Source organism: Triticum aestivum, chromosome 5B (assembly GCF_018294505.1).
Source record: "Triticum aestivum cultivar Chinese Spring chromosome 5B, IWGSC CS RefSeq v2.1, whole genome shotgun sequence".
Lineage (NCBI taxonomy): Eukaryota > Viridiplantae > Streptophyta > Magnoliopsida > Poales > Poaceae > Triticum > Triticum aestivum.
In genome coordinates, this window is record NC_057807.1 from 107,121,394 (window position 1) to 107,135,691 (window position 14,298).

At 45.9% G+C, this 14,298-nt stretch overlaps 1 protein-coding gene across 8 annotated transcripts in view; it reads right to left on the bottom strand.

Annotated features, from left to right (window-relative positions):
* Nucleotides 1-607: 607 nt before the first annotated feature.
* The window catches only part of LOC123110653 (probable tRNA N6-adenosine threonylcarbamoyltransferase, mitochondrial), a 14,191-nt gene continuing 500 nt past the window's right edge, over nt 608-14,298 (bottom strand). The window contains exons 1-16 of one of the 8 annotated variants that reach the window (XM_044531231.1): nt 14,055-14,287; nt 13,865-13,933; nt 13,405-13,697; nt 13,249-13,293; nt 13,050-13,124; nt 12,878-12,974; nt 12,201-12,291; nt 11,236-11,285; nt 10,633-10,823; nt 10,451-10,536; nt 9,551-9,629; nt 9,392-9,475; nt 9,197-9,311; nt 8,742-8,830; nt 1,812-1,944; nt 608-975 (exon numbers count right to left, since the gene is read on the bottom strand). In XM_044531231.1, coding sequence (XP_044387166.1) covers nt 1,816-1,944; nt 8,742-8,830; nt 9,197-9,311; nt 9,392-9,475; nt 9,551-9,629; nt 10,451-10,536; nt 10,633-10,823; nt 11,236-11,285; nt 12,201-12,291; nt 12,878-12,974; nt 13,050-13,124; nt 13,249-13,293; nt 13,405-13,656 — 1,383 coding nt within the window. In that variant the 5' untranslated portion in view covers nt 13,657-13,697; nt 13,865-13,933; nt 14,055-14,287 and the 3' untranslated portion in view covers nt 608-975; nt 1,812-1,815. Of the gene's footprint in view, nt 976-1,561; nt 1,945-8,741; nt 8,831-9,196; nt 9,312-9,391; nt 9,476-9,550; nt 9,630-10,450; nt 10,537-10,632; nt 10,824-11,235; nt 11,286-12,200; nt 12,292-12,877; nt 12,975-13,049; nt 13,125-13,248; nt 13,294-13,404; nt 13,732-13,864; nt 14,288-14,298 lie in introns of those variants that run through there. The other 7 variants (XM_044531228.1, XM_044531230.1, XM_044531226.1 and 4 more) reach the window with 7 other exon arrangements.

Below are 14,298 nucleotides of genomic sequence, written 5' to 3' on the forward strand. Positions count from 1 at the left end.
CCCACCGCCATCAAATGAAAAGAAAACCAGAAACATGACTTCAAACTCGAAAAGAGCACTTTAACAAAGAATAAAGTCGTGAACTGAGCATAGCTCATATGGGTAAATCAACCCATCACGATTCATATGGGTAAATTCTGTATTTGTTTCGGCCTTTCTGGTGATATTCGTGTAGTGGGTGGGGACAATTTTCATTTAGTGAGAGCAGACGTCCCCGTTGACTACGAAGCGTTTGTGATGACTTCGTCCATCTCAAGATATTGTGCCGGTTTAATATTTTGGAGGTACTTATAGGGGTAAGTTGTGCATGTGTGTGTCCATATGATGCGTGTATGTGCATGTATGTGAATATCTGCGATTATATCTCGTATTAAAAAATGCAAGAATCGAACAAGTACTGCATACACTTGTTGAACGATAAAGGGTGAATTAGAATGAAACAACTTTTGTGGTTTCTTTCGAAATATATGTATCCTTGGAGTCATGCCATCATTTAGTACTAACTAGGTTGATAAAAAGCACAACTATATAAGTTGAACACCGACCAACCAAGTCATTACCTAATGTAGTGATTAGCTCTGTTTGATCAGGATCGAGACTCTGTTCCTTTAGTGAAAAGGCAGGGGCCTACCCTGTCATGTGTCGAGTTAAATTGCAGCAAAAAGTTGTACTTCCACCCTTTCATGTGTCGCAATGCTTACATTTTTATTTAGAGCCTGAGCACTTTCTAGAAGAATGTTTCTAGCAGAATATGAATCAAGATGCAAGAAGCTTCAGACCGATAGCAGGCAATGCAATCCTGTAGGATCATCAGGTAAGCGTTCTATTTCTCAAACTCTGATCCATGTGCATGTAAGTAGAACTTAACAAGTTGCCCAAGGTTCGGGCGCCTTCTATGTAGACGGTTCTTCTTGTGACATGTTGATATGCAGTTCCTTGTGAGATGCAATTGTATTTTGATCCAGAATATCAACACTGCAACCGCAAACAAAAATAATTGAGGGAAACATGCCTCCTCTACATATCCTTTTCATGCACATCATGATGTGGTTCACGTGTCAGAATAATCATAAAGAATAATACATAACAATAAATACATGTTTAATCTTCAGTTATTTACAAATACTCCCTCTGTTTTTATTTAGTCCACGTATTAGCTTTGGTAAAAGTCAAGCTTTATAAACTTTGACCAAGTTTATAAAAAAATATATTAACATAAGCAATAACAAATCAATAAAATCAGATTTATTATTGAATGTACTTTCACATCATATAGATTTGTTATGATAAATGTTTATACTATTTTTTATAAACTTGGTCAAACTTTATGAAATTTGACTTCAGTCAACTCTAATATGCAGAGTAAATAAAAACGGAGGAAGTATAACACTAGAAAAGTAATACTCCCTCTGTTTCTAAATGTAAGTCTTTTTTAGAGATTTCAGTACAGACTACATATCGACGTATATAGACGTATTTTAGAGTGTTGATTCACTCATTTTGCTCCATATGTAGTCCGTATTGGAATCTCTAAAAAGTCTTATATTTAGGAACGGAGTAATTGGTATCCTATAAATACATTAATTTGCACCCACCCATTGATTGCAATCATTTAACATGGATGCTCAAATATCAGGTCATGGCGCGGTAAACAACTTCTATATGAACAAATGAACTGCTAGTCAGCTCATGCCTTTGCAGCTAATTACTGCAAGGACAAATAAAGTTGAGCTGCGCTGCCCAGGTAAAGGTCCCAAAACTGGATGATGTGGAACTCAACGGCAGCAAAAAGCAAAGATCAATTATCTGACCAGACTACTTGTGAAGAGAGCTCTGTGTCATAGATGTAAGTGATGGATGGATCCTAGCCGTCTTCAGTGATCGTGAAACACTTCTTCCTTCTGAATATTCCTCGCCAAGTGGCCATCTTGGACGCAAGTCATACTGTAGTAGACAAATAACTGATCAGAGAGGATACTAGCAAAACAGCCAGAACAAAACCCATAACTTCTGCATCCAGATCTTAAATACTCAGTGAAAGACACTTATCAGTGTTATGAAGTGAGCCTATATTCCATCGGGCCAACAGGCCAGCACATATACATGAAGGGAAATAAGCAAAGAAGCCCCTATACAATATGATAACTACACACACAGCACAACCCTGTTCTAACACCCCCCCTCAAACTCAAGGGGGATCTTGGACACCGAGTTTGGACAGGAAAAAGCTGTGTTGGGACCGTGTCTGAGCTTTCGTCAGAAAATCAGCAAGCTGAAGCTCCAAGGGCACACATACTGAGGGGCCACAATTCTGTCTTGCACCTGAGAACGCGTGTAGGAGGCATCAACACCGATGTGCTTGGTGAGCTCATGCTTAACAGGATCACGGGCAATGCTAAGTGCCCCAGTGCTGTCGGAGAGCAGAGGGGTCGGTGTAGCAGTGGAAACACCAAAATCCTGAAGAAGCCATCGTAGCCAAGTAATTTCTGCAGTCACGGACGCCATAGCTCGCAGCTCAGCCTCAGCATTGGAGCGAGATACAGCAGTCTGCTTCTTGGTCTTCCAGGCAATCAGGGAGGAGCCAAGAAAAACACAATAGGCAGAGAGAGAGCGGCGATCAGTGGGATCGCTGGCCCAGGTAGCATCACAGTAGGCCTGAAGCTGAAGAGAGCTGGAGCGAGGGAAGAATAAGCGACGAGTCACGGTACCACGAAGGTAACGAAGAACACGAAGAAGGTGACTGTAGTGAAGTTGAGTGGGAGCAGAGACAAACTGACTTAGAATGTGCACAGCATAAGAAATGTCAGGACGAGTGATGCCTAGATAGACAAGGCTCCCAACAAGATGGCGGTAGCGTGTGGGATCTGCAAGGGGTTCACCCTCACCAGGACGAAGATGGAGACCAAACTCCATAGGAGTGTCAACTGTGCGCTGATCAGTGAGGCAGGCACGAGTGAGAAGATCTTGGATGTACTTCTCTTGAGAGAGATAAATACCCTCAAGGGAAGAAATGATCTCAAGTCCAAGAAAGTAGCGAAGAGAACCCAAATCAGTCATCAAGAATTGCTCATGTAGACGTTTCTTCACAAAATCAATGAATTGGTGGTCAGCCCCTGTGATAATCATGTCATCAACATAGAGTAGTAAAAGGGTGTGACCGCGAGGAGAAGTGTGAATAAACAGAGCAGGATCATGAACACTAGCAGAGAACCCGATCCTTGTGACGACGGCGGAGAAACGCTCAAACCAGGTACGAGGAGCTTGTTTCAGCCCGTAAAGAGCGCGCCGAAGGCGACAGACAGTGCCATCAGAGACAGTATAGCCAGGAGGCGGCTGCATATAGACCACTTCCCGCAGCTCACCATTCAAGAAGGCATTCTTGACATCTAATTGAGAGATGGACCACTGCCGAACAGCAGCAACAGCCAAAAGAGGTGCGAACAGTGGTCATGTGAGCAATAGGAGCAAAAGTCTCATCATAGTCACGACCATACTCTTGCTGGAAGCCACGCGCAACAAGACGAGCTTTGTAGCGCACAAGAGAACCATCTGAATGTGTCTTAACCTTGTAGACCCATTTGCAAGTGATGGGTCTAACGCCTGTAAGCAGGGGTACAAGGTCCCAAGTGCATGTGCGCTCAAGAGCATGAATTTCCTCTGCCATAGCATGCTGCCATTCAGAATGAGCAGCAGCCTCACGATACGTAGACGGCCCAACAAGAGTGGTACCAGCAGCAACATAGTACGCAGGAGGCTGGAGAGTGTGGCGATCACGCAGATTATACCGAGGAGCAGGAGGGGTAGGTGGTTCTGAAGGAATGGGACCCAACAGGGAAGGAGTGGAAGTGGAAGTGGGCGCATCCAAGGGAGAAGGGTGCCGAGCACGACGGGAGTAGACAAAAGGAAGCGGAGAGAGAGGGGAAGTGGAAGGTGGCGCATCAGAGGGAGAAGGGTGTTAAGCACGACGGGAGTAGGTAAAAGGAAAAGGAGAGAGAGTGGATGGCTCAACCCGAGTAGGAGAGTCAGGAATAGAAACCTCATCCTGTGTAAGTTGAAGCTCATGAGCAGACACAGGTGAAAGGCTAGGAGTGGACCTACTAGGTGACGATAAAGGTGAAGAATCAGGTAGAGTCAAAAAAGAGAGAGGCTCGACTAACGACTCGGTTGTGGCAGTAGAAGAATGACGAGGGTAGGAGCGAGACTCATCAAAAGTGACATCTTTGGAGATTCTCAGTCTTCGAGCAATAGGGTCCCAGCAACGGTAACCTTTGTTCTCCAAACTGTAGCCAAGGAGAACACATTCAACAGATTGAGCAGTCAATTTGGTGCGTTCATGAGGGTGGAGAAGAACAAAACAGGCACAACCAAACAGGCGTAGACCACTATAATCAGCTGGACCATCACCTAGATGATCAACTGGTATCCCTCCCTGAAGAGCAACAGAAGGCTGAATATTAATGAGATAAACAGCGGTAGAGACAGCCTCAGCCCAAAAGTGCGGGGGAACAGCAGAAGATAAAAGAAGAGCCCGAGCAGTCTCAAGGACGTGACGATGTTTGCGTTCAGCCACCCCATTTTGAGCATGTGCACCAGGACAGGAATACTGAGGAAGGGTACCCTGTTCAGCAAGGAAACCACGAAGGCACGAGATAGGTACTCACCAGCCGAATCAGCACGAAAAACTCGAACAGAGGAATCATACTGAGTGCGAACCATGGTAGCAAACGACTTGTAAATTTGAAGCACTTGACTACGAGATGACATAAAGTAGATCCAAGTGTGGCGAGAAAAATCATCAATGAAAATTATATAATATTTGTGACCCCCTTTCGAAACAAAGGGGGCAGGACCCCATACATCAGAGTGAACAAGTTCAAAAGGTCGTTGAGAAACAAAATTACTAGAGGGATATGAAAGTTGTATCTGCTTGCCAAGCTTACAACCCATACAAGTTAGTGAACTATCACCAGATACAGACCCTAGAACACCACTCCTAACCAAAGAAGACAAGCGGGAGCCACAAATGTGACCCAATCGATGATGCCATTGAGCGAAGGATGTGGTGGAGGTGGCAGCTGAAGCAAAAGGGGTGGTGACACCTCAGCAAGGGCCTCCAGAGTAGAGAGTCGAGGATGGCGTGCCAATAGCTGAGCACGACTCTGCTCGAACTCCGGCCGGAGGCGAGTGAGGAAGTCGTAGAGGCAACGAACCTCCAGCTTAGCTTGTTGCCGCACACAACACTGACATCTGCGACAAACATCAGCTCCCAGAGAGTCCAATTGGCGCCACACCGCCGACATCTCCTTGTAGAAATCATCCACAGTAGCATCTCCCTGTTGTAGTTGTTGCTCTTGACGAACAACAGAGAGATACATGGCATCCCCTGTAGACTCATAGCGATGGCGAAGGTGCTCCCACATCTGATATGCAGTGGTAAGGGCCACCACATCCATGGTGAGATCAACATCCATGATGTTCACCAAGATAGAAGAGGCTCGAGCATCATCGTTTGTCCATTGCTTGTATAAGTGGAGTTGATTCTGATACTCTTCAGTGACCTCTTCAAAAGCATCTAGCATCTCACGTTGCTTGGTTTCATCGGCATCAACAGGGAAGGCCAACTCAGCTGGAGGAGTGGGCAGCAGGGGACAAGGCAGAGCACCAGAGAGGTGCTCCAGACCAGCTGGCCCCTCATGTGCAGCTTCATGTGCTGCACCCAGTCCCTGTAGTTCTGTCCGTTGAAGATAACAGGACATTGTGGGACTGGGACAGCACCGGTGGCGGTGGAGGGCGCCATTGCAGCAGAGCAGCAGCAGCAGCTCGTTGAAGACCAGCAGCAGCAGGAGGCACAGCTTGATGGCAGCAGCAGACCAGGAGGAGAAGAGCAGCAGCAGCCGCACTTTGAAGAGCAGCAGCAGCAGCTCGTTGAAGAAGAGCAGCAGCAGCAGCAAAGAAGAGGAGCAGCAGCAGCAGCAGCACGTTGAGGCGGCGGCGCCGGCCGGGAAGGACGGCGGCAGCAGCGGCCTGGAACAGCGGCGGCCTGGACCAGCAGGCGGCAGCAGCTACCAGGAAGAAGAGGGGAGAGGCTCGATGAAGAGAGGAGCGGCGGCCGGCGGCGGCCGCGGCGACCAGAGGCGGCGGCGGCGGCTGGGAAACCTAACCCTAGCTCTTATACCATGTTATGAAGTGAGCCTATATTCCATCGGGCCAACAGGCCAGCACATATACATGAAGGGAAATAAGCAAAGAAGACCCTATACAATATGATAACTACACACACAGCACAACCCTGTTCTAACAATCAGTACAAGACAATGGCCTGATTCAGAAGTGCCTACATTCCAATGAAAGAAACTAGAAAGCTGGGTGCTCATAGTCCCTAAATTAAATGACCGAGCTTCAACAATCGTGCCAAATTCAATTGTGTGTTTTTCTAAGAGCTGGTAGTGAACACTATTCAAAGTTCAAAACCAAGTTCAAGAATTTGACATATTTTATTTAACTCTTCAACCTTTGATGATGATGGAATTAGTGAATTACTATTGATTTTACATTTATATTCTTCACTGACATACCAAATCCTTTTATGCAAGTAACTATTTAGCTTTGAAAAGGAGCTGATCATACATCTGAATTAACAAAACGACAAGATAATAAGATCTTAAAACTCAGAGCTTACAATGAAAAACAAAATGACGCAACTATGAATAAATACACAATGGAGCTTCCTATTGGTACGAACCGGATCCCTATCAGGGTGTGGTCTCAGGTTGTCGGGTGGAAGGAGGGATGGTGTGGAGGAAGGCGCTGGGGCGCCGTCGTTGCTTGGGCGCGCGTGAGAGAGAGAGCAGGGCGGCGGCTAGGGTTAGGTCTCCCGGCTCCCTAAGGAAGCCGAGCAAACATGATTGCTTCTTGCTTGATTAAATTGATACATCTCCTCTCCTTATATAGAGAGGTTTACTTGACTCCCAAGCAAGCGACCCTTATCTCTAATTAACCCTAAGACTAATGGGCTATACCGCCAGCCCAGGCCCATTAGGCCATTACGTACTCTAACACTACACCCCACCTGGACATGCAGCTTCTCCTCGAGCTGCAACCTAACCAACTGATAACCATGACTCGACGCAACACAAACCTAACACCTAAAAACAAGCCTTTTACATCTCGGCTTGTTTTATTACTCTCAACCTGAAATGGACTGGGACGCTTTATTTTGGACCCCTAAACAGAAAGTGGACACCATCCGCACGTCGGACGTGCACGTGTACAGCCATCTGGTCCCATGGACACCATCTGGACAAAAAGAGTGCATGTGTATGGTCACCTGGAAGTGGTCGCAAGAGCGACCAACAGAGGCGCCCTCGCGGCGGCCGGCAGCGGAATGCAATGGTGCTACGCCGTGCGCTCCTGTCGGTGACACCATGCCTTCTCCCCGCCGGACGGCTGTTGGTCTGCATCGCACAGAGAAGAGTGGAGGGCTTTCGATGGAGAATGACGAGGAGGGGTGCGCCTCCCCAACCGCCGATGTTGCAGACGTTGAGGTCGTTGCCCGCAGGGAAAAGAGCATGCCCGCCACCCTGGGGAAACCGCATGCCCAAGATCCCCGACGCAGCGGACGAGATCGAGGTCCTTTGCGCAGCGAAGCACAACTTGGAGGAGCTGCAGCTGCAGACCACGCATCTCTTGCACACGCCGACGCGCTAGGATGCCGCCCGCAGCATCCTGCAGCCTCACCGCCGCCGACACATGACGGGTAGCGGTCCAAGTCGGAAGCGGTGACGGCGATGGCGGGAACTTGATCTGCTGGATGGGGACGCCCTGTGACGGCGGCGGCGCTGATGGGAACGAGGTCATCGCAATCCCGTCGTAGGGCATCCCATATTGGTACGAGATGACCGGCGTCGTGGTCGCGGCCGAGGGCGGCGGTGGCGGGCGTAGCCGCTGTTGGTGTGGCGGACGAGGAGGTGGTTGCTGGGGATGCGACTGGGGCGCATAGGGCCCGACGAGGAAGGCCCTGATGCCCGCCACGGCCTGCCGTAATTCCAGGATTGCGATTGTCATCTGCTCCGGGGTGAGGACGAGGGCGGACGGCGCCGGGGCAGAGGGTGCAATCGCCCCTGAGGACGCCAGCACACCCACTGCCGGCGCGCCTGCTGTGTGGGGCAGCAGCGCCAACGAAGACGCTGGTGGCGGCAGGTAGGTGTGCGGCGGCGGCGGGTGGGAAGAACTCGGTGGAGGGCTGGACATGATCGAACCCGGGAAAGCTTATACCAAATTGGTATGAACCGGATCCCTACCAGGGCGTGGTCTCAGGTTGTAGGGGTGGAAGGAGGGATGGCGTAGAGGAAGGCGTGGTCGCCGGCGCTGGGGCGCCGTCGTTGCTTGCGCGCGCACGAGAGAGAGCAGGGCGGCGGCTAGGGTTAGGTCTCCCGGCTCCCTAAGGAAGCCGAGCAAATATGATTGCTTCTTGATTGATTAGATTGATACATCTCCTCTCCTTATATAGAGAGGTTTACTTGACTCCCAAGCAAGCGACCCTTATCTTTAATTAACCCTAAGACTAACGGGCTATACCGCCAGCCCATGCCCATTAGGCCATTACGTACTCTAACCCCTATAGTGCAATTTAATTAGTTACTTTGGGCACTTATTTTTATAAGTGACATGTTATTATTATTTTTAACTCATACATTACGCAGTTGATTTTATCAACTGCGCATACTGCTTGGTTAGGTTACCTGCATATCATCAGGCTCATCAGCGGGAGGTGGATCTTCAAATCTACCTGCAACAAAGTGCTCGATTCCAGTCCAAGCAATCATGACACCTGTGCAAATAGAGGAACATATCATATGTTACTAGTTCCAAAAGAATACTACTCCCTCCGTCCCATAATATAAGAGCATTTTTGACACTAAACTAGTGTAAAAACGCTCTTATATTATGGGACGGAGGGAGTATATCTGATAGTTATCACAGATGCGGGAATAACTGAGAGCGAAGTTGGCAGAAATAGTCAGGATATAACTCATTCACATGCTTCAAAATAAAAAGAGAATACAGCCTAGAGCCTAGACTATAAAATAGAGAACTGTGCTGAGTTGCATCAAAGTTGATTTTGAATATTAGATGGTTTTACTGGCAGTATGATTGAATATTTACTAATTACAGCTCATAATGACAAACTCATTACCATTGTCAGTACATAGACTTGGGGGAGGGGATACGAGCTGTAGGCCATTCTTCTCAGCAATATGATTCAAGCGGGTCCTGACATACTGGTTAGAAGCAACACCACCTGAAACAACCTTTAATAATTGAATTGATTAACCACTGGATGAATTAGGAAAAGTGGCTGAATTTAACAGGAACAAGATATATGCATTACAAAGTTTTTAATAGAAGGTTTCATCTTCAATGCCCATTCAACTGCTCGCTGGCATCTATCCTCCAAATGCAGAACAGCAATCCTCTGCACAAGTTAAAATTATCAGAAACTTATCAGAGTCCTCATGGACAATGAGTACAAATATCCATGATACTAAACCTGGAAAGAGGCGGCAATGTTCGCCCTTAGTTGTCTGTCTTCTTCTGTTGCGGAAGAAATGGGGATATCATCTGTGCACCTACAATGGTGTAAAAACGGCAACACAGTTAACTAATAATCATAGCACAGCCACTCGCCAACCCTGATTGCATATTTTTCCTTCAGTGATAAATAGTTAAATACAGTAAGGCATCTTGTACACTCATTCATTTCAAACAAACTGATATACTTGGTAACTTCTTAGCCTACTTCATCTGTAGTCCCGTTGGAAATGTTCAATTTATCAGGGCATAATGTATTCATCAAATTAAGGTGTCAAACTGTCACTGCTTGAAAGATGTAAGATGATTTCCATGAAAAAATATCTATGCTGATTTAAGCATCAGTTGTATCACTCTTCCCACCAGTACTGTTCTTGTGATTTGGCTCACAAGAATGCTACCACATCTGTATGGCATTATTCACACGAAAAGGCTTCCTAATTCCAACAATATATAAACCTTGCTTAGCAAACATTTGCAACACAGATCATTGTACATTGTGCAATCTGTATGAATGTTCTCTAAAAAAAATTGAATTTTGCGTGTTTGAGAGTAGGTTATTAAATGGATTGGCTCTCCAGCACAAGTTTCAGGTTACAACCCCTACTCCATGAAATAAACAAACAATGAGAGTAAATAAGATTATATGTATACTACCGAGAGTTCCAAATGAAGTTGTGTTTGAAAACCTGAGGTGTAGCATCAAAAAGAATGAATTCGAAGGACAAATAAACAAGGAACAAACAGCATGACAAATGGCAAAACACAAGGTTGTATTGAAGACACCCGCAGGTGTGTTCATCTTATGATGAAGATGATGAAACAAACAGTGCAACTAAAAGGAGTGGCATATTCATACAGATTTCTGGATTCAATAGTCAATCGAACTTGAGTCTTCAGACCAGCATAAGAGAAATTGCAATCTTTGTGTTGTCGCAGCGGAACCTGGAGGTATACAAAAAAGGCAAGTAACATGTCAAATTGAACTAAGATTAATGGCAAGTAAACATAATTACTGTGGAATTACACCTGAAAACTTACTGTGAAATTAATAGAATTTGGATCACCTTCTAGGGCAAGCTCTTCAAGAGCAGGACCACCACCTTTCCGTATATCAAGACCCAGCCATCTTGCTGCCTTGTCATATGCCTCACCAATTGCATCATCTATAGTAGTCCCCAGTTGAACATACTCACCAAGGTTCTGAGCGAGAACAAGAAGATTGTGTCCTCCTGTACATACTAACTAGTTAGCGCAATGCCGTAAAAAAATCAGCAAACACAACTGTGACAGTGTCAGTATAAAAACTAGCATGTCTGCTAGATTAAGACATCTCTTACATGAATTTCGGCTGCTGTAGTTTTGCTTCAAATTATTTTGAATAAAAAATCTAAAAAAAATAGTGGATGGAAACCTCAATTTGTAGGAGTGAAAATATTAATCACATTTCAATCATTGCAATAAGGCATAAAATAATAGCTGGCTTTGGACTCCAACAGGCAGGGAAAAAATGAATGCATATCTTCTATGGCATTATTGCTATCGTAATTTACAACTGTAAGCTCCTCTGGAATAAGAGAATTAAGCTAGATCATGGTATAGAATACTGAGACATGGTACTGTAATTAGCATATACGGATATACCTGAAATTAGAAGAGCTAAAAATGGGTAATTAAGGTCCTTGTTCACCAGCCTGACAAGGATCAAACCACATTAAATACATAATTCAGTGAATGCAATATCATTAGAAGTATGGGAGGCACGTGTGCTGCTCTTTTTTTATGTTTATATAGCGAGGCCTTCATCGCAAATATGAAATATGTTCACCATATTTGAAGTAGTTAAACTATGAATTTTCACATCATAAGTTCACAACAAGGCATGCTGGAAACAGATATGACAGTGAGAAAGAGCTTGCCGACGTAAATACTTTCCTACTCAAAGACAAATTGCAGCTATAGATTTCAATTTAGTTCAATCTTTGGAGGTCGTATATCACTAAAAAATAGTTCGATTTTCAGTTTTCGCAGCTTGTGCTAGACCAGTTCAATGTCTTGATAAGTCCACAGCTATTTTAAGGGGAAAACATAATGTAGGACGTACGAGCTGTTTGTAAGCATAGCTCAGATGGCTAGGTTCCTTGTGGTGGAACCTGCCCACCCGGGTTCAAGTCCTAGACTTGACACGGGTGGTCGCAGTTTCCTGGTTTTATTCCAGGCTTTCCAGCAAATATTCGTTCAGCGGTATGGCGTGCCCATCAATTACAAAGCATCTCGGCGACTTCGTCAATCTCAAGATCTGCTGGCTCGGTCTCTCGGAGGTGCTCATAGGAGTAGGCCGGTAGGGTGTGCGTGTGTGATTTCGTAGGGGTGACTGTGCATGCGTGTATGTGCGCGTCTGCGTCCGTACTGTGTTTCTCAAGAAAAAAGTAGTTCGCAAAAGCAAATTCACAAAAATAAACACTTTGTGGACCTGGTTTTTGAAATTACATGAAAACACCTTGTGTCCTCGAACCAAAAACAAATCCTATATAGCTGATTCGGTGTGATGTTGAACTCATCAAATAAATTGTGCGTCACTAAAGAGATGTCAGAAGTTAAATGATTACCTGGAAACTAATGCATGTGCCTCCATATGGTGAACTCCAACAATAGGCAAGCCAAATACTTTTGCTATTTTTCGAGCTTTGTGAACACCAACTGCAATTTGACAGGTCATTACACTCACATACAAAAAAACAGAAAAAGGTGAACTTAGTTACAAGCTTTAACAAAAGTCTTGCACTCCATAAACACTAGAACAAATAATAAAATGGTTTGTCTCCAGGTTCAAGAGTGTCCCAAAAAAACCAGAAGATACAGTGGTCTACTTATCATAGTCCAAAAAAAGAAAGAAAAAAAAAACCAATTCTGATTGAGTGGGTAAGTAAGCTGTATATGTAATATTGAAGAAGCCCATTTTTCGTCCCTCGGAATTGCTTTTAATAAACCAAAGTTAGGGGTTTTCCAGAACATTTATGAACGTTATGCATGTTTAAAAAAGTCAGCACTAAGTTATCCAAAACAGTTCTTTAAGTGAATAGCAAGATTCTTTAGTCTGATTAACTTTAACTCACTTGGACCACTGTCACCATACCTAAAGCCTAACTGATAAAAGTATCCGATGTGCAAGCTTACAAATTACATTAATTTTTTGCATGGATAAAAGCTGAATTTGGTAACTGACGAACAGAAATTTCCTTAAACATCAGTAATTCATCAAGATCAGAATAGCGAAAACAGGAACCTCTAAGGCATAGACTAAGTCCTGGTCCAATGGTCACGGCCACAGCAGAAAGATCACTCTCTGACACATTTGCGTCATCGAGTGCTTTCTGAACAACCTGCAAGACAAGGACATAGAAGACAGTTAAAACAAACATAATAATAAAAGTTATCCATCTTAAAGGAAGATGAACCTGATCGATTGCAAGCGCGTGAGCTTCTTCAGCCATCTTAGGAGCGACACCGCCCCATTTCACAAGCAAATCTGACTTACAAACACACAACAGTACGATCAGCAACATGTAAAGGATACAACATTTGCCAAAAATTCCTGACAACAGAATTAGACATGAAACATCTGGAGAGAATGTGAACTGAAAAGCAAATCCTTACTTGGGAAGAAATCGCTTGGCTAAGGATCTCCCCGTCGCCTCTAACCTGCAACCAACGAAGCACCATAGAGACAGGCCGTAAGCATAAAATCTAGAAGGTTCGGCCACAAATAGAAGCGACTGGACAGAAATGGTGCAGCGAATGAGCCATGCATACCACAGCGGCGGCGGTGTCGTCGCAGCTGGTCTCAATGCCGAGCATGAGGAGATCCCGGCGGGTGGGTATACCCGCAGAGGCCATGGTGACGAGAGAGCGGTGAATAGGAGAGGTTGATGGGGAAGAAGCTGAGGTGAGGAGGCTGCGGAAAAGCAGATGTTGAGAGCGGAAGGGTTTTGGTGGGGTTCGGAGGAGGAAGGCGGTGGCACGCGAAACTGGTGGCCATAAGGCCGGGAGAAGGGTGAACACCATTTTTCCAGGCGCCCTTCCGGCGGGTGACCGAGCAGCCTCAGCTGGGAACACAATCAAATGGATGAACCATGCTCACTGTTCATACACATAGCAAATATTCCTCACAATCCATACACATACAGAATAGAAGAATATATCATGCTCGCTGTCCAACAATCAAAGAATAGAACCAAACAACAGCAATGGGGTTCCTGTGTGCTTGTTATACCTCTGATCTTTTAGGGAGAGAAACGGTGCTGGTGTGGTGCTACCAGGCCAGGATATCTCTCGGTGCTAGCTGCAGAGAGAAACAGGTCAGAGCCCGGCAAATACAGAGGAGAGCCCTACTCCACGCCCAGTGTCTAAAACTGAAATTCCGATCCAATGGCAACTCCCGGCCATAGCATAAGCCACCTCACCCCCGCGCTGGAGTTCGCCGCCGTCTGCCTCATTCACGGCCTGCCCGTCGCCGTCCCGGACCCAACCCTCACCGCACCGCATCTGCCAGTTGGCCTCCCGGCTCCCGCACACCACCCATCTCTCACCGTCCACTGTCTCACTCCCCTCCCGCCCACCACCATCCCCTCGACGCGCGCCACCGTCGCCCACCTATCGCGACCCGCCGGCCGCCGCCGTACCATAGAGATAGAGAAAAGATTACAG